General features: G+C 64.1%; 1 protein-coding gene across 1 annotated transcript in view; it reads left to right on the forward strand.

The window, feature by feature from the left end:
• The window catches only part of SND1 (staphylococcal nuclease and tudor domain containing 1), a 127,842-nt gene that overhangs the window by 50,824 nt on the left and 52,625 nt on the right, over positions 1 to 24,393 (forward strand). The window contains exons 12-13 of the mRNA XM_049813984.1: positions 10,988 to 11,088; positions 22,549 to 22,659. Of these exons, the coding sequence (XP_049669941.1) occupies positions 10,988 to 11,088; positions 22,549 to 22,659 (212 nt within the window). The remainder of the gene's footprint in view (positions 1 to 10,987; positions 11,089 to 22,548; positions 22,660 to 24,393) is intronic.

A 24,393-nucleotide genomic window follows, 5' to 3' on the forward strand; every position in this document is an offset into this window, starting at 1 on the left:
CCTTCTCCTCTCTGGTTTGGAGGTCATTGCCATCCCTGCCGGCTCCAGGCAGATGAAATTAATTGGAAATTAATCGCTCTCACTGCTGTCTATGGCTGTCCCAGTATATCACACTCCTGGCGGCACGGCAGCTCCTGTGGGACATCCCTCTCGTTGCCGGAGCCGGCAGGGAAGCTCTCACCGGTGTGTGGTACCGGCCCCGGCCCCGGCTCTGGGTGGGCAGCAGGGACCTGGAGCGGCGGGATGGGCTTTGCCACGGCTGCTTTTGTGGGTGTCTGTGGGCATTTGAGGGGAGCAGGGGCTCGGGGACCTGGAGGCGGCTTGGCCGGGGGGGTGGCTGCGGTGCCGGACGGTGAGGGCAGCCGTGGCCAGGAGAAGGGCTGCGGTGAGCGGGCAGGCGGGCAGGCAGCAGCCCGTGTCTCCTGCCCTGTGGTCGTGCCCCGCTCTCGCCGATGCCCGTGTGTGCTGGCCCTGGGCAGCAGCCTTGAGGGGGTGCGAGTTTGCCGGGGCAGGCGAGCAGCCAGCTTTTCTGGAGCTGCCAGGCACCCTGCTGCCTGTCCCACCACCCGTCCATCTGTCCCACCATCCCTAAGGGCTTTCCAGCTCCGGCTTTTTCCAGCACGAGCCCCACTTCATGACTGGGAGACCCTGAAACCCAGCCCGGGGGCAGGGGTGGCTGTGTTCCCCCCAGGCTGCCGGCACCGGGCTGCCGGACGCTGCCAGCCCGGCACAGCGGATGGGGGCCTTTGCTCCCACCTCCTGTTTTCCACCCTCTTTTCCTCCTCCCCCGGCCGCTCGTCCCCCGCTCCCAACCTTCCAGCCCTGCGGCAGGAACGCCGTGTCCCCCCGCTCCGCCGATGCGCCGTCTCCCCGTGCCGCGGCGCAGAGCTGCCCGTGCTGCCCGCCGGCTGCCAGTCCTGCTGAAATGCAGGGGCCGCGGCGATAGGTTCCCCCGGGCCCCTGCAGTAAAAATAAACGGCTGCGATTGCTTCCAGAAATAATTCCCTCTGTCCCCCCCTCCCTCCGGAGAAAGCACTGAAGGGAGAAGAGGAAGAAACGTCCCCACGGCCGCGGCCGTTGCCTGCAGCCGCCCCTTCGCTTTCGGCTCGTGCAGCACTTAGCACGTTAGGAGAGGAGCCGGGCTATGGGGAACTACATCCCAGTTCCCAGGCCCCTGGAGATAGATGGAGTATAATATATTTCTTCTCTTGCCCTTTCATCAAAGCAGCGTGAAGTTTCTAAAGCTGGGATTTTTACAGCGCGTTGCTTTTCCCTTTAGCAGACAGGATTTGTTTTTCTTGACTCTTCTGTAAGCTTTCGCTCTGCTGATGCCAGCTCCCTGCACCACCGCAGCATGCGGCCGGTGCAAGAGCCGCCGTGGTTTCTGCAAGGCCAGCCACGGGAGTGACCCAGCATGGTGGAATTTGCCCGGTGGCACAGGATGAACCGGCTGCCACGGCCCCGGCCCCCGCCGCAGCGGCAGCGCCCGCCGGCGTTCCGGCTGCCGTGTCCCGGTATGGATTTGTCTCCCGCGGCGGAATAAATCTCTGGTGCGCGTCGGGGCAGGGACGGCTCCCTCCGCACAGACGCTGCCCATTGATTTCAGTGCTGGGCATGCACCGCCGTTAAGCAGCCTTTTTTAATTACGCCATCGTGCAGGCAATTGAATCGAGTCTAAATGGGCGCTCTTGGCCCTTTCCTCTAATTAGCTGGGGGGGGATTAATCATTCGGATGGAGGGAGACGGCACGAGACAACTCAGGGGAGAAGATCCCCCGTGCACGGAAGCGATTCAGTCCCTTCCTTAAGGGCTGCCCCGCGGCCGGCGGGGAGGGCAGCGGCGGGGGGGTGGCTCTCCCCGTGGTGCCGGAGCAGCCAGGGCTGCCCGACGGGCTGCTGCCGTAGGGATGTGGGGCTCTGCGGTGTGCCGGGGTCCCCGGTGCCGCTGCACCCATCCCCTCCATGTGCCGGCGTTCGGTGCCTCCAGCCTCGGTGCCAGGGGGCCGTCAGTTTGGTGGGGATGCGGGAAGGTCCCTGGAGATGCCGAGAGGCAGCGGCACTGGGGAGAACCCCGCTAACCAGCCCTGCAGCTGGCCCCGGGTGGGAGGGCAGCTTCAGTGGGCAAAGGCGGGCAGCAGCCCCCCGCCGCTGCTGGGCTGGAGGTGGGGGTACCCGTTTCTCACCCCCCTGCACCCCGTCAACCACACGACTGTGATCAGGGGCTTGTGCGGGGCCAGGGCAAACCCCCGAAGCCACTCAACGTGCTCCCGATACTTTAATTTTATGCCTCTGGCCCCGGGGGGTAATTTCAGCCGTTCGGCCAGCCCCGGTGAGACGTGCGTACCCAGCAGCGCCGCCTCATCCCCGTGCCCCGTCCCCGAAGCCTGGCACCACGGGGGCGAGCATCCCGCTTCTGCCGCAGCAAAGGGGCTCTGTGGTCCCGGCTGGCGCAGAGGGACGTGACGGTCCCAGGGCACGAGGACTGGCGGCGCGCGGTGTCCCCGGTGTGTGCCGTAGCCAGTCCCTGGATTGGCAGGAGGTGCAATCGTGCCGTGCGCGGTCATCCCCGGATCAATGGGGTGGTCGATAATCGGAGGTGGGCTCCTCCGTGGTGGGCTGCGCGCGGTTGATGCTGAGGGACGGGAGGAGGAGTGTGTCTGAACCGCGGCCGTGCCTCGTCTTCCCCCCTCCCGGGCAGAGGGGTGCGTGGGTGGCCTGCCCTTGCCCTCCATCCTGACGCCTGCGCCGATTTATCTGCAAAGCTTCAGCTTATTTTTAATGCCTGGGGATTTGTTAGCGATGCAGCTCAGGGATGGAGGCTCATCAAAGGGAAGGCTGACAGCGAACTGATAAAACCTCTCATCCGCAAGAGCCTGCGAGTACAAACCCGAGCCCCCAGCATACCTGGAAAGCAGCAGCTGGGGGTTTCCCTGCAGTTTTCCAGTGCATCCGCCTGTGTCTGGTCAGATAGCGTAGCTCAGAGGCACCGGGATGCTTCCCGGGATGCTCCTCTTGGGCTTACCCAAAGCAGCATTCCCGGTGCCAGCATCACCGGCGGAATGGAGAGCAGACCTAGGAAAAACAGGGGATGGGGTTTGACTGGGGAAAACATTTTCCCCTGGAAAGTCATCCCTCTCCCCAGAGGAGGGAAGGCTTTTGCAGACTTTTGCAGATTTTTGCAGACTTCTGCAGATTTTTGCAGACTTTTGCAGATTTTTGCACTGACGGGCAATTTTTGCTGCGTGTTACTGGCAGCCTGCAAACTCGGGGAGTGCTGGCAGCATGGCACAGCATGGCAGTGGCCGCTCACCTAGTGTGGTGACGGTCGGGGCGCAAGCCGGGGGTTTTTTGGAAGGTCCCACCTTCTGCAGAGCGGCGCGACCGAGAGGGATGGGGACAGTGCACAGTGAGGGGGGGCTGCTGCTTCCCAGCCACTGCCAGCACCGGGAGGGGGGAGATGACGGTGCCGCTGCCCGCACCGCAAACAACCGCACCGAGCCCTCAAGAAGCTGCGACCGCGTGCGCCCGGTCTTGCTGGCCGCATGCCGGAGCCGGGATCCTGTGCCGAGGAGAGCGCCGGTGCCGGGGAGGCTTTGCAGGGTGCCGGCTCCCGAGCTTCACGGGAACGTGCTGCGTCATCGCCGCTGCTTTCCAGCGTGTGAAATTGGGGAGGATTTTGCTGTCGAAAGCCTTCTGGAGAGCTGGCTGCTCCCCAGTGCCGAACTTGGGAGAGATCTTCTCCCGACTGTGTTCTGCTTGGAATAAACAGTGCGTGCAGATGCAGATGAGCAGGAGGGGAGAAGCCTGCCGGCACGCTCAGCTCCGGGCGCTGCAGTGGGCTGAAATGGCTCCCTGACAGCAGGAGAGGGTGAAGAGAGCAAATGTAGTTGTTCCTGGTGTAATGACCAGAAATTTGGGGCCATTCCCTCTCCGTACATCTATTTTCCTCTTTCCGACGCTTCCTCAGATGGCTCTGCTGGGCACGCCAGTGCCAGGCTGCAGCCCGGAGTTATTCCCAGCTCCGGCAGAGCCTGCCCCAGCAAGGTCAGTCCTACCCCGGGGCTGCTTGCTGGGCTCGGCTTGGCTGGGCTGGGCTCGGTAGCCCCGCTGCTGCCGGAGCCGGTGGGGAGGAGGGAGCGCAGAGCCCCGCGGGCGCTGCAGGCTCTGCTTTCGGCAACGGTCGAGGCTCCGCAGGCTCCGCCGGGGCTGCTTTGCGGCGTGGTAGCTTGGAGCATCCCCCTGTACCGCATCCCGGGCTCTTTACGTGCCTTTCTAGGAGGAATTGTGATGGGAGGATCCGGGGAGGAGAGGTGGAGGGGGTTAGCGAAGGGCTTGGTGAAGCCAAAGGCAAACCGAGCTGGCTCCTGCTCGCCGTTCCCAGCAAAGCACCCTTCCTGCAGCAGGATGGGTGGTGAGGCTGGGCTGAGCCGGCACACACAACCCTCGGGAAGAAAACTGCCTGTCCGGAGGGAAAATGTGGTGCTGGATCTTTCCCCTGGGGGTCCCGGTGCCCCCGCAGTGCTTCCTGCATCCCCTCACCCCACCGGGATTCGCAGCTCCGCTGGGCACGGCGACAGCTCTTGCTAATAGAGGCCACAACGTGGCATTTACTGAGTGTCCTGCCAGGTCACGGAGGAAGCGTTGGTCCCTCTGGGCTCTGTTAGGGATGGGGATGAGCCTTGGGCCGGCCGGCCGCAGCCGCCTGCTCCGGTGTCGTTCAGGACTCACCGAGCAGTGCCGGCAAGGAAGGGCTCGGGCTCGAGCGAGCGATCGGCCCCAGCTCGTGCCTGGCAGAGTGGAAGAGCTGGAGGAGGGTTGCAGAGCATCCAGGCGTGTAGGACCTGCTGTCCAGCCCCATCCTCCCTCGCTGCTTTGTTTTATCTCGTACTTCACTTGCAGCTGATGCCGTCACCGCTCTGCTGCCGGACCCTGCGTGCCGGAGCATGGCACGTCTAGAGTCCGCCGGTGCCTCCCCGCAGCGCCCTGCACTGCGGCCACAGAGCTTTCCCCTAACGGCGTCTTCCCTGGGGCAGCACCCCGAGGCTGGTCCCAGTGCCGGGATGGGGTGAACAGGGTGCGGGCACCCCGGGTGCGTGCCCTCCCCTGGAGCTTTGCTCGGGGCTCGGGACCCCACGACGGGGTGTGGGTGCGGGACTGCGTGGGCAGCACCCGCGTTTCGGTGCCTGCGGGTTGGAGAGGGCAGGGGTGGGCTCTGTGCCGTGCTGGTGACGTCCCTCCCTACTCCCCTCGCTCCAGCCTGGCCCGGGGGGCTCGGAGGGGACCGTCCCCTGGCGCGGGGACACGGGGCGCAGCAGGGAGGAGGGGTCCAGGCTGCGCCGGGTGGGCGCAGAGTGGGTGCATATGGCAGGGGTGGGTGGCAGACCAGACTTGCTCTGCTATAATTACTGTCTGAAACGCCTGCGGATCTCCCAGCCCTTCTTCGTCACAAACTCACAGGGACTATTTTTACCCCCCTCCGTGAGCTCGTGCCGCGTGGCAGGGCCATGAAGGGGATGTGGCCGCCCCCCCTCCTGCCTCCTAGGCTGGGAGGATGCTCCCAAAGACCTGCCTGCGAGCACCAGCCTGGCCAGTGAGCTGGGGACCACGTGCTGGGGACCACATCGTTGGGACCATGACGCTGGGGACAATGTACCAGGGGCCACATCCTGGGGACTATGTACCAGCGATGACATGCTGGGGACCACATCGTTGGGTCCATGACGCTGGGGACAATGTGCCCGGGGCCACATCCTGGGGACCACGTACCAGCGATGACATGCTGGGGACCGTGTACCAGTCACCATGCGCTGGGGACGCGGTGCTTGGCACCCCGGGCACTGTTCCTCCTCCTCCTCTTCCAGCCGTGGGCGTGAGCGCGGGTTTTTGGCAGCGATGGCCCTGCGTTTCCCAGGGGCCGTGTCCTCCCTGCGCATCCTCGCGCAAGAGCCGGTGGCGAGGCACAGGGCACGGGGGGGCAGGGACAGGGACACGGCTCCCCGGCCCTGGCTCGGCCACCCTTTCCCCTTGCCCCGCACCGGGGTGCCGGACACCTCGGTGACGGGCGAGCGCGGCCAGGGGCTGGCAGGTCCGGCGCAGCCCTGGCTGGCGGCGGGGGAGCCGGGGTGGGTGACATTGAACGCGTTGGCTGCACAAAGGCATGTGAATCTCTGTAGTGCCGTTCTTCTCCGGGCTGGATCTCCTCCAGGGAGGAGAGCTGGCGGAGTGATTTAATTCACACTGACTGCAGCTGACCTTGGAAATCCGCCGATAGACGGCCGCCATCGACGCTGGCTGGTTTTGGGAGGGAGCGAGAGCCCGCCGCGGGTCCCATGGGTGCAGGAGCGATGGCTGGGGGGTCAGGCGGGGACCCTGCGTGATCGGCCAAGCACTGCGCATCCCACCCTGGTGCCGGCCACCCCCTGCCCTCCCAGCCCCTCAGGGGTGCTGGCAGCCACGGGGAGCTCGGCACGTTGCTCTCTGCACCTGGGAAGCGTTTTGCTTTTTATACCCCCATGAAATATTGACCGAGCTGTGGGTCTGTGGGGTGGCAGCGATGGCAGCGTGTGTGTGTGCCTGGTGTCAGACAGTCCCGGCTCTGCGGTCGGGTGCCCCGGGGTGCTTTCCCTGCGGCTTTGGATCCCTGCAGGATGGCACGTGGATGAAGCCAGGCTCAGCATGGGCGCAGCGTGGCTCTAGGGGGTGGCTGTGGGAGCCCGGAGCGCAGCCCCAGAGCTGGGTGCTGCTGCTCAGCAGTGTCCCCTGGTGCTTCTGGGTCGGAGGTCCGGGTCTGTCATGGCTAAAAGCAGTCAGGGGCTGGGGCTCGGCTGGGACGAGCAGCTCCCCAAGCTTGGGTGTATGGCAGTGGAAGGTGCCCGAGTTGGTGCTGGGGCTCCGGGAGGTGCCCGAGCCGGGGCTGGGCGTGCAGGAGGTGCCCAAACCAGGGCTGCGGATACTCTCGGGAGTTGATTTTCCACTGGTGAAAACAACATGCCCAAGGTGAGCGTTCTCCCTCTGAGAGCAAGCACGGGGGAACAGGAGCACCTTTGCATGCACTAAGCTGCCTTCCCAGGTCAACGGTGCCGTTAGCTCCATCAACGTGCTGCAAAATACACCCGGGACCTGAGCCGGGGGCAGAAACCTGCCCACGGCTGCTGCCAGCGAGCTGGGATCACGCCGTGCTCCCTGCGCCTCCCTTCTCTGCCCAGGGCCAGCGCGCGAAGCTGCTGCCAGCGGGCGCTGGGGACGGCGCAGTGGTTGGCACGGTGGGAATGTTCCGTTTCTTGCTGGGACACGAGGAGCCGGGAAGCAGGAAGCAAAACGTGCCCTTTGGGTGTGCTTTCCTGCCTGTTTGCTGCCTCTAATTGCTCTGAGCTGGCAGCCGTGGAGGGGACGCTTAGGGGGCAGCTCTACCCCAGGGGCAGCGGGGCATTAGCGGGAGAGGGGCCGAGATGCTAATGATGGGGAGGTTTTAATTCCTGGTTTGCAGCCAGCTCCCGCTGCTGTCACGCTGCTGACGGCAGGTCCCGGAGCCCCGGCTGGGTCCTTCGATACCGTACCAGCATCCCCGTGCCCGGGGGCTCCGTCATAGTGCCGTGGGTGCTTTCACAGCGCCTTTCAACCCGGGAGCACCCCGGGAGGTGGGTAAATACGGCAGCCGGAGCTCAGCGCCCTGCAGAGACGGGAGTGTCAAGAGGCAGAGCCTGAGTCTTGGCACGACCGGGCACCCGTGTCTCCGCTGGCAGGTCCTCGGAGGTGCCAAAAATGAGGTGCCAGCTCTGCGAGAGCCTGCTCCGTGCTGCAGCCCCTGGGTACCGGGGCACGTGGCCAGCGCTGTGCCGTGCCGTGCCACGCCGTGGGTCTCGGTGTGGGGGGGGCTGTGGGGCCGGCTCCTGCCAGCCCTCCCCTGGGGGCACCAGCCCTGAGGGGCACCTCCAGTTTGCTGGCGCTACTGGGGCTGAGCTGCTGGGGAAGGTGGGGACTGGGCTGTAGCATCCCAGTCACCCACAGTCCCGCTCAGCCCGAGGTGGTGGCGGCGGGGACAGTTTTGAGTCTTTTCATGCTGAATCCATAGGATTCTCCAAGCCTGCTTGTTCCAGCCCCAGGGGAGGGAGTTTTTGCTTTTGCGACTTGTCAGATGCAGCGGTGCTGGCATCACGTAGTGGGGGACGTGCCAGCTTTGTCACTGCAACAAGCCTCAGCTGCGTCTGTCCGAGGGATGCAGCGCTTTGCAACACAACACACTGCACCGCAAGGTACTGCAATGCAACGCAACACGATGCAACGCCATGCGATGCAACGCAATGCAACACTTTGCAATGCAATGTGACACAGTGCAACACTTGGCAACGCAACGCAGTGCAACGCAACACTTTGCAATGCAATACAACGCAAAGCAACATTTTGCAGTGCAATGCCACGCAACACTTTGCGATGCAACACGATGCAACAGAGCGCGATGCAACAGAACGCAGTGCTTCTCCGCTGCGGGCGCAGGTGTGACACCCAGCCCGACCCCTCCTCGCTCTTCCCCTGCCTGTGATGATGCAGGATCCGAGCCCGAGCTGTGGGGTCGTGCGTGCCGTGTACCCCCCCCGGCTGCGGGCGCAGCGTGCGAGCTCCTCGCCAGCCGACACCGGCCTCCCGCCGGCCTTTCGCCAGACCCTTTGCCTAATTCCAAGCAAGGTGTTGGTTCCAAGCCGTGCCTCGCTGTTGAGCCAGATGACATTTAAAAAGCCCTGTAGTAGCTTGAATTTCCTAACCTGCCTCTCGGAGTAATCGTTGTCTTTTTTTCCCCTACAGTTGTTATGACAATAGTTTCGCTGGGAGGAATTGCTTTAACCGCTCCCCTTAATTGGCTCTTTCCTGCCAGAGCCCCCTCTTTTGCTGCTGCAAACCTTGATTAGCTCGCCTGTACGAGGGAGCGAGCTGACGGCGGGGGTTTGTCAGGCAATTGTACCTTTTTTGCATTTTTATGCTCATTTCAAAAGCGAGGTTTGGGAATTTTGAAGAGGTTTACGGATGCTCCCTCGCACCGCCGAGCTGGACGCCTGTCTGTCTCCCTTTGACTCAAGCTGCCGACGCTGAGAACTGGCGGCGCGGGGCAGGCACGGTGCCGTGCGATGGCACACCTGGAAAAAGTCTGTAGTGTCTAAATACAGCCCCACGGCTGGACCGGGGTGGCTGGAGACAGCACCAGGACTTCCCCAGGGAGCCCAGTGTCACCCCCGTGTCCCCCCAGGTCCCCCAGCCCAGGGCAACCTCAGTCTCCTCTGGCCAAAGTGCCGGTAAACTGGTGAGGAAGGTCTGTTTTGTGCCAGCAAGGTGGTGGGATTGGGTTGGATTTGCGTAGAAATGGCGTGTGCAGATGTGGGATTGCGTTAAGTGTTCGAGCACTCGGGCTTTAACTCCAGTTTCTTTTTCCCTGCTCTTTATCGCACGGCCGTGGCCAGGAGTTGCAGCTCCGTGTTGCTGTGCAGGCGAGCACCGGTGCTGCCAGTGCTTCGGACGCTTCCAGCCCCGGTGCTCCCTGCCCCGCACGCTGCTGCCGCACGTCTCCCGACCCGGGGGTGAAGCTGCGGGAGCAGCCGATGGTTCGACTGCTGTTGCGGGATGCAGACCGGAGCTGGGGTCCCCAAATCTTGGGGGCAGGGAGGAGGGTGGGCAGCGCGGCCGAGAAGGGAGCGATGCCAAGGACCGGGATGTGCAGGTGGGGCAACGCTGCCTTTCCAACCCCCCTGGGGAACCGCTGCTCTTCGGCGGGGACACTGATGGCTTTTCCAGCCTTCCTGCCCCACACCTGCTGGGAGAGTGCCCTCGCTGCTGCCGTGGGTTGGCACGAGCCTCCCGTGACCTTCGCTGGCATGGTCACCGAGCCCTGCTCACGGGGACGAGAGAGCTGCGGGGTGATGGGGCAGATACGGCACCATGGCTCCCTGGTCCAGTCCGGGGGTCCAGCTGGACCACGAAGGCCCGGTACGGGATGGAAATGCTGATTGCTTGTAATGGGCGCTGGGGTGTGATGCCCGGGAGGTTCGGAGCGGGGGGTGATGGCTAAGAGCTGCTGGGAGGGTGATGCCCGGGGGGGCTGTGGGGCCGGGAACCTGAGGCGCGATCTCACCCATGAGCATCTCTGCACCCGCCAGCTTGTCCCGAGCCCTGGTGCAGCGGGAGATGCAGTTACCCACCAGAAGTTGCCCCCCCCACCAAGGTGGACCCCCACTTGCTGATGTGCATGAATGCCACGGCTGCCCCTGTCTCTGGAAGAACAGGAGCGACGGCGGTGCTTGTCCCCGGCACGGCCGAGCGCCGGCCCGGCGATGCGGGTCGGACGGGTGGCGGTGGCGTGGGGACGGCGCACGCGGGGACAGCGCGGCTCCGCGCTGGGTGCACGGCCGGGTTTCCAGGGTGCCCGAGGCTGCTCCCCGCCTTGCCAAAGCATTTTGCAAACCGGCCTCTGCGTCCCGCTCGGCGCGGCGCCGGCGACGCTGATGCCAGCTGACAGCTACGGCTTAGCGGGGAGCTGTGCTCTCATCTACCTGCAGGTACAGCTGAGCTCTCCTACCGGAGGCCAAAATGCAATTACCCGTAAACCAGGAGGCATCGGGGCTGGCCGCACCGCTCAGGCTCCCTGCCGCAGCTCTCCGGCACGCGGGGAGCTCGCAGGGACGCCTGGCAGGAGCCGGGGTACACCCGGCAGCGCGAGTGCCCGTGCCAGGAACCCGGGGTGGCAGCTTGTCCTCCTTGGGGGGCTCCTGGTTTAACGTGCCCGGCCCTGGCTCGCACGCTGGTGTGTCAGATGTTGCTTGGCTGGCAGCACCCTCGGTGCCAGCAGCCGGCTGGCAAACGGCTCCTTTACCTGGGCAGGGGGAGGTGTAGGGGCTGGCCGGCTGACAGCAGGGATTTGGGGCAGGGGGAGGATGGGGGGGGGCGGGTACGGGAAGCCCCCGGGCTGGACGGCTCTGACCCCGGTGCCCGTCTGTCTTGTCCAGGTGAACGTGACGGTGGACTACATCCGACCAGCCAGCAGTGCCACCGAGACCGTGCCCGCTTTCTCCGAGCGCACGTGTGCCACCGTCTCCATCGGAGGAATGTAAGTGTGGCCCTGGGGAACCGCGCACGGCGCTCCTGCCTGGCGCTTGCCGGGGCTTCGCCGGGCTCTGCCACGCACCGTGGGGACGCCGGGGACGGAGGGTGGCTCACCCTCGCCGCAGGGCTGCGTGGTGCCGGCGGCTGGACGGCAGGAGCCTGCTGTCCCGCTCTGCCCGGGGCCCCGCAGAGCTGCACCCCCTGTGCTTGCCGACCCCCAGCTCCAGCAATTTGGGGGTGCCAGGCTGGAGGACCCCCCTCCACGAGCCAGCCGCCTCAGGGAGCAGCGTGGCCGGTGGGTTGCTTTGGAGGAACCGTCTCTCTCTGCTGTATGTCCCTGGGATGTCTGTCCTTTGCCAAGGGACATCGCCTCCCCGTGACACGGTGTGGTGGGGGGGGGGGGCTCTGCCGGAGCAGCCCCCCCTCACCAGCCCTGCCCCCCATTTCCATGCTTGGGGCAGGTTCGGTGGCTTTCCTCCCCCAGGACACTGGGGTGCCGGGCTCCTTCGGCACGGCCCTACGGAGACTCGGTCGTGCCGGCGAGGCGTGCGTCCGGATGGCAGCGGCTCTGGGAACTGCGTAGGGATGATTTATCATAGGCCGTTTGGTTTCTTTCTTTTTTTTTTTCCCCGTAGCAGCTATTTTGGAAAGCAACCAAAGTGCTGCAGCGCTGCGCTTTTCTTCCCCTTAATCCAAGGTCTGGGAAAGCTGCGGAGCATCGTGCTGCCCAAACACAGCCCTGTGCTGCCTGGGAAGCCGGAAAGCTCCCTGTCACCCCGCTCCGGTCTAATTAAGGCACTCGTGGAGTGACCTTCGGTGATGCTTGTGGGTTTAATATCCCAAGGGAGATCCAGCCCTGCCTGTGCCGGGGCTGGGGCTGCTCTGCGCTCGCTGCCGGCCCATGCCGGGATGCTGCTTCTGGAATGAAACCGTGGCAGCGGGAGCCTAAAGGGCTTTCCTGGCTGGAGATGCTGGGTGCAGTGGAGCCCAGCGGAGCAGCCCTGCTCTCCTGCACTGCCTGCACCAGCTTTAAACCCACCCGGATTATTCAGTGGTGCTTTAACCGCCTCTCTGGGGAGCTAATTCTCCAGCCTAGTGTGTACCACCACATTTTTGGGAGGGACAACACAGCCACTGCATTTTTGGGGCTGTTTGTAGGAAGGTGAGGTCTTGGGTCGTTGGCAGTGCACCAGGAGGGGAGTGTGCGGTGCAAAACCCACTGGGCCTCTCCCCGTGGCCCGCGGCCGCGGTGCTGCTGGCCCCGAGAGACTCCCGGCACTGCTTGTGCCGTGCCCAGCGCGGTGGAGGGGCAGGATTTCCCATCTCAGGAGCATTTCGCCGAGCGCTGCCGCCTGCTCTTAGCATCTCCAGCCGCAAATTGCTTTCAAATAGCTCCCGAGTCGCATCCCTGTTTCGGGAGGAAACCTGATGTGAATTTGCAGGGCTGCTGCTCACGTTGACTTCATTGCCGTAATCAGGCGTCAGCGGAGCGAGCCGAGCGAGCGCTGGGAGCTCACGCCGGAGCGTCTCTCTGGCGTGCGATCCTCCGGCGCGTGGCACGGGGCAGCCCCTTGCTCCCGTCTGCCTGCGGCCCCGTCGCAGCAGCGCGCTTCGGTGCCGGGCCGTGGGCTCCTTTGGCTGCCGTGGTCCCGGCGAAAGCGTGGGCGTAACAGAGCAGGGTCTGTGCCGTCCGGCCCGCGCCGCGCTGGGGACGGAGCGGGGAAGAAAGCCTGGCTTGTCCGCCTGGCATCTGGGCTGGGCTGAGCCTGCTTGGCAGGCTGAGCACGCCGGCAGCTCGCTGGGGCGGGCAGCCCGGGCAGGGGGTTAGCCCCCTGCCTGGCGTCTGGAGCCTTCAGGTCCCTGATTCCTGCCTTGTTGCTCTTGGTGCAGGCAGGGCAGGCAGGGGGGAGCCCGGCCAGCCGTCAGCTGCACCCCTGGGGTGGCACCTCTCCCTCCCCGAGTGTGGCAGGAGGATAGTGGCCACCTTCGGAGGAGGATGGTTACCTGCCCACAGCATCCCCTCTCCTCGGGGTGCTGGGTGGGTTTTCGGAGGGCAGATGCTGCTCTGGGCCCCTGCCTCCCCTGCCTGGCGTGCAGGCAGCCCCTGCTTCCAGCTCAAAGCACCATGAACTTGAGGAGCTGGAGCACAAACCCAGCTTCGCCTGCCCGTATCCCTGCCCGTATCCCTGCCTGACCCCGGGCTGCGGTGCCTGACTCGGTGTCTCCCGCAGACGGGCTCCGAGCTGGCAGCGCTGACTGCCCTCGCTGCGTCCATCGCGCTTCTCCCTTCCAGCTCCCCGGCATTTTCAGCTCGATCCCTGGCTGGAGAATGCCGGTGCCGCTGCCTGGTAAGGCTCTGCCCAATGCCCACGAGCCCTCCCCATCCCACTCTGCCGGCGCCTGGTGCGCCGTGTGCCTTGTCAGCGTTTACTGCCGCTGCCGGCACTGCTGTTCCCAGCTTGTGTTTTCCTGCTGAGCACAGGTAAGGTCAGAGGTTTGTGCTCAGCTGTCACAACAAAGCCATGCTGACACGGAAAACAGGGCGAAGGGGCCGTGGCTGGCAGAGAAGGCAGCTGTCGGGACATCGGGAGCCCCGTGGGCACCTCCTGTGCCGGTCTGAGCTCACAGAGATGGCTCATCCCACCGCGGGTGCTGTTGGGAGGGTGCCGTGCACCCCGGGCATGATTAACGCACCCGCAAAACGGTGGCAGAGGAACCCGGAGATGATGGCGCAGGTCTGCTGCGACCAGCGGGAGTGGGCGCACCTGAGGGCTCTGGGTTCACACCGGCCTTTGCTCTTTGGGAAGCCCATGGCATCCCGTAGCATCCCACAATATCCCACGGCATCCCACAGCATCCCATGACATCCCACAGCATCCCATAGCATCTCAGAATATCCCACAGCATCCCACAGCATCCTGCAGCCTCCCACAGTATCCCATGGCATCCCACAGCATCCTGCAGTATGCTGCAGCATGCTACAGCCCCCCATGACATGCCCTAGCATCCCACAGCATCCCAGAATATCCCACAGCATCCCATGGCATCCTGCAACATCTCACAGTATCCCACAGCATCCTGCAGCATCCCACAGTATCCCATGGCATCCCACAGGATCCTGTAGCATCCCACAGTTTCCCGCAGCATCCCCTCACATCCCTCAGCATCCCCGGGCACCCGGCAGCATCCAGTGGCTCGTGGGCAGCGGGCACAGCAGGTACTGGCTGTGGGGCCGGGTGGGAAACCCAGGGTGCCCGGCTTTGGGGCTCGGTGCTCCCCAGGTAGCTGCCGAGAGTCCGGCTCCCTCCCGGGGAACGCGTCGGGATGCGGGAAGGGGATGCTGTCCCCAGCCCACCAGCATGGCTGTAACGGGCGATGCGGGGCCGGCAGCTCCTGGCAGCCCTGGGTCTTGCTGCCGTGATCAGCGTGTCCTGCTCCCTCCTGTCGCCTCGCGTGACAGGCGGCTGCTAAATTGGATCATCGGGAAGCGCTGGGTCTCCTCTGGCTGCCGGCAGCCCGGGCGGTGGCGTGGCAGGAGCCGGCCGCTGCTGCGGGGATGTCCCTCGGGGTGGTCCCGGACCCCCTTTGCCTGGATTTTCAGCTGGTTCGCCGGCAGAACCTGGCTGTCGCCTCGCTGCAAGTGGCGGGGGGTCCCTGACTGACAGCCCTCCTGTTAGCGGGGCCGGGGGGCTGGATCCGTCCGATGCCCTGGCTGGGTCTCGGTCCAGGGGTCCCATCCCCGCAGCCCTTCCCTGGGGGGACTCAGAGGCTGCCACGGTGCAAATTGCACAAATTCTTGGAAGAAAAGGCTACTAAAAATCATTAAAAATAAATTTCAGGAAAGCCCTGAGCTATAAATCCGTGCGGGTGCGGGAGGATACTTGCCCTGCAGGCAGTGGGGCCGGGATGCTGCAGTTTGGGGCTCATTTGGCACGAAGGGTGAGTTTTGATGATGCCACCTCTGAGCATGGCAGAGGGGGCTCGTGGGGGGCTGGTTTTGGCACTGCCAATCTGTGCCAGGCAGTGAGAGCCAGAGAGGTTTCGGTGGGTGAAAAAACTGATGAAAAACTTCCTTTTTGGATTTTTGTGGGGGGAAAACTGCAAAATGAGTTTCGGGGGGAGCGGGCGGGGTGGGGGGAGGCACTTGCAAATAGCCATTTTTCACTCCGCCGTTCTTTAAGTGGCAAAAACTGTATTTCACGGCCTAATAAGATTTTTTCCACAGCAAAGAGCTTTTCATCTGCGTTTTCATATTCCCATTCTTTAATCTGGGCTTAACTGGGGGATGCATCTTCCCTCTGCGCAGCAGCTCCAGCTCCTCTCCCCAGATGCTTTTGTTTGAAGTGAGGGGGCTGCCGTTGCCCCCCCCCCCCCCCTCTCCGTGCAGGGGCTGTGGGGAGAGGAGCAGGGAGCAGGGCTGGAGCATGAGATCTAATTCACGGTCAGGAAATTTCTCCTTTAAGCTGTTATCCCTGCTCCCCTCTTCCTTGTGCTCCTTCTAGCAGCAGGAGGGGGATTGGTTCAGCTGCAGCGCACCCATCACGGTGCTCCCGTCGCTCTTCCCTGGGTGCCCAGCACCCAGTCGAGTGCCAGGATCAGCCCCCATGGGCAGGGCTGGGATTTCTGAGCCTTCAAAGCTCTAAACCTGGAAGGAATTCGGGGTCCTCCCAGGATTTGCAGCCCCGGGGGGGTTTTTTTGCACCCAAGCAGCAGGATTTCGTGGATGGGGGTGTTAACGATGCTGGGATGCTGGCACGGCTCAGGATTTTGTGGCTGGGGTTGTTAGCGATGCTGGGATGCTGGCAGAGCTCTCCAAGCTCCAGCAGCTGCTCTCAGAGCATCCAGCCTCTCCAGTGGCCCAGGGAGGGTGACAAGGGGACACTTTTCCACTCCCCTTTCCAGGAATGAAGTAGGAGCATCCAAGGAAGCTGCTCAGAGTTGGGATCAAAACACAGGAGCGTGGGTTTGGGCGTTTTTCAATGCAATCTGCGGCGCTGCTTCCCCTGGCTCTGTACTGGGGTTCAGAGGCGGCTGGAGGCTGGAGGCAGCCTGCCCAGGGCGGCGAGCGGCACCGGCCGGTCCTGCTCCGTGCCACCGCTGGGAACGGGGCGCTGGGCGAGATGCTCCAACCCGCTCCGGCTGCTCTGTTGTCCCGGTGCTTGGAGACTTTGCAGCATCGTGGTGGCCACACGGGTCCCCGGCCATGGGTGGGAGGTCTGGGTGCCGGCAGGGAGCTGCTCACAGGAGGATGCCTAGGGACAGTTGCCTACTGCAGGTGCAGGATGGGCACCCGCTGCAGCTGCGTGAGGAGTGTGACCTGAGCCCTTGGGAGCATTTTGTGCAGGAGCCGGGCAGGGAGGCGATGCTCTGGGCTGGGGACGCACTGGGAGCTGTAGATGTTTCCCTGCCTGGTGCAACCCCAGGGGTTTTTACTGTGCAGTAGACGGTGCTCATCTCACCAAAGCCCACCGCGCTCTGGTTTGGGTGTCTGAACTTTTCCAAGACGTTTGGAACAACATTTCCATACGCGCCTCTGTCTCTCCAAGCCCCCTAACAGCACTTGGATGCGTCTCTCCAGGGCCGGACTCTGCCCTTCTCCTGGCCGGGGACATGCAGAGCAAGGCTGCGTGCTGGAGGGCTGCAGCGTTCCTTGCCCGTGCAGAGCCGGAGCCATGCGAGCACCGGGAAGAAGAGGCAGGATGGAGGGGTTGTTGCAGCTGGCGGGGAGGCACAGGGCTGCTGTTCTCCCCGCATCTCTCTCTGCTCACCTGAAAAGGCGGGTGATGATCCCAACCTTTGCAAAGCGCTCCCGTGCACTGGTGCAAAGCTCGGGAAAGGACCCGGCGAGCGACGGGGTGGAGGAGCCAGCGTGGGGGTGTTGCGCAGGTGACGGGGAGATAAATGCCCTTTGCAAAGCGAGAGGGATCAGTGGGAAGCTGGGGCACCGCTGGTGCTGGGCGATGCTGGTGGCCGCACTGCCAGCTCCATGCCATCCCCGGGGTGGGCTGGGAGCCAAAAACCATGGGACGCATGCTTTCCCTTCCACGAGGAAACCCAGCCCGGCTTTCCAGGGAGAGGGGCAGCCGCAAGCCCGGGGTGGCTTCGTCGCCAGACGTGCCGGGGGAGCCGACGGCGCGGCACAGGCGATTTACCCCCGCCGGGGTCTCGCGGGGCTGGAACCGGTACCGGCTGCCAGCACTTCGCTGTTCGCCGCGGAGCCATGCGCGCAGCGAGCTACCTGCGTGGGCTGCGGTGCCAGGGTAAAGCTGGGCTCGCGCCCAGGAGCTGTGTAGGTTTTTGCAGCCCGAGCCTCTGGAAAGGGACCAGATTTTGCTCCTGCTTTGCAAGCTGCTCCCTCCTACGGGGAGGAGGTGTCTGCCGCCAGCCTCGGCCCTGAGGATGAGCTTTGCGAGGCTGCCGGTGGCTGGCTGAGGTCTGGCAGAGCTCGGTGCCGGACCCGGCTGGGCAGGGAGCTCGCAGCTGCAAGCTTGGGGACTTGGAGTTAAGCCACTCGCACCCTTCAGCGGTGCAACCTTGTGCTGCCGTCCCCGACACCCCCCCGGCTTCGGTGCAATACGGTCCGTCCCGGGGAGGAGGTTTCTCCCTGGTGCTGTCGCTCCTGCGGGCAGGATGGTGCAGGAGGCGGCCGGCCGCTGCGGTGTGCGGGGAAGGATTTGCTCCCGGTCACACTGGGGGTCCCTTGGGACCGAAGTGCCTTCTGCGGGCACCGGTGTTGAGACGGTGCGAACCAGCACCAGAGCTGGGTCTCCCGGTTGCACCGTGGGGTTGAAGGATGTTGTGATCAGCACCGGCAAAGCACCGTCCCGCGGTGCTGTTGCTGCAGAAGCTGCTGAGGACGGCACGGCCTCGGTGGATGGGGCTGAAGTGCTGCCGGGTTGGAAGGGCTGTCGGCAGCTCCCCATCCTCCTCGGGGCTCTCTCCTCTCCCCAAAGCACCGGTGCCTGTTGCAGGCTGCAGCCGGGTCCAGGCTGAGCCATTCCCCTCTTCGGAGACCGGCTCTTTCTCCCTGCCCGCAGCGGCCGAGCAGACCTAGCACCTTTCCAGCCTCCTCCTCGGCTCCATCCAGCCCGGTTGTTGCACATTTGCTCGGGGCGAGCTCCTTGGCCGGATCAGAGCAAGCCGCCGGTTGGTTTCACTGCCGCTGGGTGCAGACCGGGGCGGTGGGAAGATCGCCTCGCCGGTGCTGCACGGCTGCCAGGGAACTGCAGGCAGCTGGCACCGACCGCCTGTCAAACCCAGGGGAGGAGGAGAAGCTCCCTCTCTTATCTCGCTGGCGCGCGCTGGAGCCGAGCTGCTTGTGCATGCACCGAGAAGGAGCTGGCATCCTTCGGAGAGCGGGGCTCGGCGTGTCAGGGGGACACGAGCACCGTGCCAGCCGGCTCCCGTGCCAAGGAGAGGCTCCCAGAGCAGCCCGCGAGGGTTCGGAGAGATGCGGAGCAACCGATTCAGCCCGCCTCTGGTCCCTCGCGATGGCTGGTCCGTGCTGGGGAAAGACTGCCGTGCTGCCGGGGAGCGGACGCGGTGGATGCGGGAGACCTCTGCGGCAGGCAAACCCCGGGGTGGCAGCGGGCAGCGGTGCCTGCCGCGGCCTGGCTGTCCCAGCCCGTTTGCTTTGGGGCGGCAGGTTTGATTAGAAATTGCGCAGGTTTACGTGATGCTGCTTAAAACCCTCATCCTCGCAGAATTTAGCCAAACTTGGCAAATAAAGTCCCATCGGCATTGCCCCGATACGCTCCTGTCTGCCCCAGTGAGGAGGGTGAGGGGTGGATGACGGGGCAGAGCCCGGCGCCTCCGCCACTCACGGCGGGCATGGCTGTCCCTGATCAGAGGCTCAGCTAACCTGCTCCGAAATTAGGATTTGTTTCCTTCTTATCAGGCTGTGATATATGGCAGGCTCACGCAGAGCTCTGGTTGCAGAGGTGGTTTAACATTAGATTTTTAATGATCCCTTCATTAATCCCGGTATTCTGGGATTTAATGCTTGCTGCCCTTTGACCGATGGAAATGATGAAAACTTTGATTTCATGCATATTGGATACTTCTGGAGTCTAGTGCCAGGAATAGCTGCTTATCCGCTCTGAGCGGAGGGGATTAAAGCGCTGGGGGATGGGGCAGGTGTGGGCATGGACGGCTGGGGTGGGGAGGGGGATGCCACTGGGATGGGGAGCGGGATGCAGGTCTGCGATGGGGAGCAGGATGCGGGGCTCTGGGCTGGGTGGGTACATTGGGGAGGGGACTGATGGCCCTTGGGGGGACAGGTCCCGTGGGGTCTGTCCTCCCCCATCCTCGCTGCAGAGCGCAGCAGGGTGCAGGCAGGGTGCCCTTGCCCCACTGCTGGGGTGCAGGTGCCTTCTCTCCTCCCCATCACCCCGCAAGGCACCTCTGACCCTGCCAGACCCATTTGGGCTCTCAGGTTAACGAGGATGGAGGCAGGTCCTGGGGTCCCCCTGGTATCTCCCATGCCCTGATGGAGTTCCAGCGGGCTGTGCCTGCTTGGGACCGCTGCAAGCACCACATCGTGCCGGGGAGCCAATGGCTCACTCCGGGTTTGGCGTTCCCGCAGGCGAGGGTGCCAGGGAGGGTTAGCCCCTGCTAACCGCACAGGGTTAGATAACCCCTCGTTAGGCTAATTCTCCTTCGCAGAGGGCACAGGGCTCTGCAGTGGAGCAGAAGCATTTGCTGGGGCAACGGCTGGTGCCCAGTGCTGGAGCCATGCAGGGTCCCAGCACGGCTGCTCAGAGCAGGGAAACTGAGGCAGCCGAGCCCTGCGGCATTCCCGCAAGCCCTGCGGCTACCCGGCACCTCCCGTTTGCTCTCAGTCCTCACCGGCCACAGGAACATCGTCTCTGGAACCTTAATTGGAGCCAGGCTGTGGCAGAGCAGGAGCAGAGTCTCGGTGGGAGCAGCCCCCGGGGGAGGCGATGCTGGCACCGAGGAGGGGTCCCCCCGGCCGGGCACCTCCTGCACCGCGGCTGATGCTCAGTGGTGGCAGCAGCCAGGACCGGCACCTTTTGGGTCCAAATCGGTGGTTGCGCCGGGTGCCTCCATCCCTTCTTGCAGAGCCTGTTGGGGACCGAAAAACCCGGGAGGAAGGTGGCCACCCTCCCTGTGCGCAGCCCCAGCCCATCCCGGCTCATTTAGGACCCAGCAGCGCGGTGGGAGCAAACGCTGGCAATTTTGCTTGTCTTATAAAAAGCCATAACCATGATATTGCTGAATAAATGAAGCCATCAAACAGAGGTGGCAACAAGATTACAACACTTCACGAGTGCTGGGGGCAGAATAAAATTGTCCGTTTAGCGAGCAGACGGAGCGCTTGCTAGCACAGTTGTTTCCTGATGCTTTCCATGTCGGGTTTTAATCTCCTTTGCTCTTCCCAGATCCTGCCCCCCCCCACCCCGCTTGCTCCCTTCCCCCACATGGGGTTGGGGCGATGGGTGGGGATGGAGCTGCTTGGCCGGTGGAGGGTGCAGAGCTGGGTGTCTCTTCCTCTGGAGGCTGCAAACTGGGGGGGCCTGATGGGACCCCCCCAGCCCAGATCCAGCCGGGCTTTGCATGAGCGTGGAAATCCCATCAGGGCTGGAGAGCTGCCTGCTCCCGAGCCCCGCGGTGGGGACATGGGACACGAAGGGGTGCCCCAGGCTGCCTGCCTGTGCTTGGGTGGGATGGCACTGTACGGGAAGGAGCCGTCCTGCCCAGGGCTGGTGGTGATTGCTGTCTGGGGCTTGTCCCCGTGGTGGGTCCCCAGGCTGGGGACGTGCTGCAGATCATGCTCCAGGGGTGCAGCTGCAGCTCCCCGACACAGATTTGGGATGGAGGCGGCATTTCTGGGCGCAGCACCCCCTGGGCAGGCACCGGGTGGGCAGCTCTCCCCAGCGTGCCCATCACCAGAGTCTCTGGCCTCAGGTTCGCTCGGGCATCTCCCCCAGTGCGTGTTAGGCAAAAGTCTCCCAGTGGCGCGCGTCCCCGCTCGTGCACCGAGTGATGCTCAGGGACGTGGGACGGTGCAGAGGCACGATGGCGAGTGGGGAGGGTGGTTGAGACGGGCTGCGGCTGCCCCCCGTGTCCTGCAGCTCCTCGCCGCTTCGGCTTGGCTGCAGATGGCCGGGGGGGCTGCAAACTCCGTCCGGGAGGGAGCTCGGCTGCTCATCCCGGCACAGGGGAGGCAGGCCACGTTGTCCTCATCGGCGGAGCCGGGCTGGCACTGAGCTGCTGGAGAGGTCTGGACCTGCCAGCACCCTTCGGCGCAGGAGCCCACCGGGCGTCTCTTGCGGATTTGCACATCGTTGGGGTGCTGCTGCCTCTCGCCTCCAAGTCACCCCCTTAGTCCACAGGGGACCAGGGCTGGCGTCCCCACAGCTCATCCCTAACAGGGTTACCTTTTGCCATCAGGCTGTGCCCCCCACCAGCTCCCGAGGCGCTGGGGACCCGGGGACGGAGCCTCGCACCCAGTCCTGCCCAGCCCCAAACCTTAACATCCCCCGTCGGGGCAGACGGTGGTGGCGGGGAGCCGCTGGGACGCCGCGGGTGCCACCAGCCCTGCGCTCGCCTCCCCCCGGCACAGCCTCCTGTTCGTGCCCAAAATAGCTGTAGGTGCTTATTCCTGGTTGCTTGGCATTTCGAGCGCTACCTCTGCAGCTGCCTCCTGCTGCAGCTTATTTCCTCGTTTACAAATCCTTTTTTTTCTTTTTTTTCCCCCTGCTCCGAGGCGAGACCTATTTTCAGCTCCCGGTGATGGCTCTGCCCTTCCCCCTCGCCAGGGCGGGGGGTGCTCCCGGGGCTTGCGAATGGATCAGGCCCCCCCTACACATACACATATATATATATATATGCTTTTTTTTTTTAAGTAGTGAATTAGTGGTCCATGCCCTGCCTGTGTAATTGGAGGAGAATTACAGATGCGCTCAGCGAAGTAGAATTTATGAATTTGTTTAAAGCAGCAGAGTGTAATGGCAGCCAATTTACCACGCCGCCTCGGCACGCGGCGCCGGTTGGCAGCCGTCCCCCGAGCCCGGCCAGTGCCGACCTCCCCTCTCCGATGAGGGGATGGCAGGGATAAAAATGCAATAGGAAGATAAAATCGAGGAAGAGGTTCCCATGGCCCGGGGGTGCTGACCCCTCTGGTTTTGGGGGGTGGTACAGAGGTTTTGGGGTGCTGCTGGGAGATCCCCCACCGTGGCAGCCCAGCTCCGGCACATTCATGCAGGGACCCCTTGGCCGTACCCAGAAGTCCCCGTTAATTGTGACCCGTTGCTCCAAGCACCTTCCCTTGGCCAGCGGCGTGAAATGGGGTGGGGGTCTCCCACCCCCCAGCGGGTCTGACCCCCTCTGGTGCCAGGGTCCGGTGCGATGCACGGGGTCCGGCTATGGTGGGTGCTGGGACAGATGGAACCCTCCGCTCCCCCAAGCCGGTGTTGAGCCCCCCCACGCTTCTCTCTTGCAGCAACATCGCCGAGGCGTTGGTGAGCAAGGGCCTGGCCACCGTCATCCGCTACCGGCAAGACGACGACCAAAGATCCTCACACTACGACGAGCTCTTGGCCGCGGAGGCTCGGTGAGTGCCGTGCCGGGGTGCTGCCGCTCCCCCGGCTGCGGGGTGCCCGCACTGCCTTTTGGGGTGTCTTGCAGGGAGGTGCAGAGCTGCACCGCATCCCCGGGGTGTCCCTGTCCATCCGTCCGTCCCTGCTGCTCGGGGTCGTCCTCCTGTCCCGCATCCCTCCTGGCCGGGGCGAGCATCCTTTGCCTTCCGCAGGCAGTCCTGGCTCCTGGCGAGATCTCCAGCCCCAGCCCCACCCCCACCCCCCGCCTCCCCATCAGCCAAAATCGTCCCCAAACAGGACCCGGCTGCCTGTGCCACCCCCACCCCCTGCCCGATCTCCTCCACGCTGCCGGCGCTGCGCCGGTGCCGCAGACGGGCTCAGCGTCGGCACTGGCGGAGGGCCAGGCGCGCCGTGAGTCAGTGGGAAACATCGCGCCGCGCGGCGGGTTCTCCATCTTAATGCCGGAGCTGCCGGGAGGCCGCCGAAGGCAGATAACATTTGCAAAACGCCCGGGAGGTCGGTTGGGATCTCACGGCCCGTTGCGTACATCGCATCGGGGTTCAAAGGGCCCCGCTCCGCTTCTCGGGGCGGCGAGCCCAGCAGAACGCTGCCGCAGCCTTCCTGCCCCGGCCTGTCTGCCGGAGAAGTAATTGCATTTAAACCCAGTGACGTCTGAGCCGATCCGAAGGACTCGAGACACATTCTGGCCTCCTGTAATTAGGTTGAGGTTATCGCGGTGAGAAAAATGCGTGTGGATGCGTCCCCGCGCCGCGTCCTCGGCGGAGGCGGCAGAAACGCTGATGCTGCCTTCTCCTCTGCCAGCTGGGAGGAGCGGGAAGGGCTGCGGTTTCTGCCTGACCGGGCAGCCCTGCCAGCTCTGCTGCCTGCCCGCGCCGCACGTGCAGGCAGGGATGCACCCGCGCGGGTTGTGTCGGTGCCCGCAGCCGGCCGGCGCTTGTACGTCGCTGAGGGCATTGCAAAACGTTGCCTTCCGCGGGCAGCACCCTCCTTCCCAAGTCGCTCTCCTGGGGTGCGCGGTCCAGCTGTGCGTGGTCCAGATGTGCACACCTGACATTGCATGGTCCGGGCCTGCACGGTCCAGCTGTGCGTGGTCCGGGCACATGTGATCCAGCTGTGCACAGTCCAGGCATGCACAACCCGGGCACATGTGATCCAGCTGTGCACAGTCCAGGCATGCACAACCCGGGCACATGTGATCCAGCTGTGCACGGTCCAGGCGTGCACAGCCCTGGCACATGTGATCCAGCTGTGCACAGTCCAGCTGTGCATGGTCCAGCTGTGCATGGTCCAGGCACATGTAATCCAGCTGTGTACAGTCCAGGCGTGCGTGGCCCAGGCACATGTGTGATCCAGCTGTGCACAGTCCAGGCATGCACAGCGCAGGCATGCACAGTCCAGCTGTGCACAGTCCAGCTGTGCACAGCCCAGGCACACGTGATCCAGCTGTGCACAGTCCAGCTGTGCACAGTGCAGGCATGCGCAGTCCAGCTGTGCGAAGGTCCAGGCGTGCACAGCCCAGGCGCGTGTGATCCAGCTGTGCACATTCCAGCTGTGCACGGCCCAGGCACGCACGATCCAGCTCCCTGCAGGAGCTGATCACATCATTCAGCCCCGCGGCCCCTGCCCCAGGGCTGGGTCCCTGCCCCTCGTCTCCGCTCGGAGAGCTGTGCCCGAGCCTCGCTGCTCTGCGGGGAGAAGCCCAACACCAAGCCCGGAGCTGGCTGCAC

This window comes from Accipiter gentilis, chromosome 11, assembly GCF_929443795.1.
Source record: "Accipiter gentilis chromosome 11, bAccGen1.1, whole genome shotgun sequence".
NCBI classification, from domain to species: Eukaryota; Metazoa; Chordata; class Aves; order Accipitriformes; family Accipitridae; genus Astur; species Astur gentilis.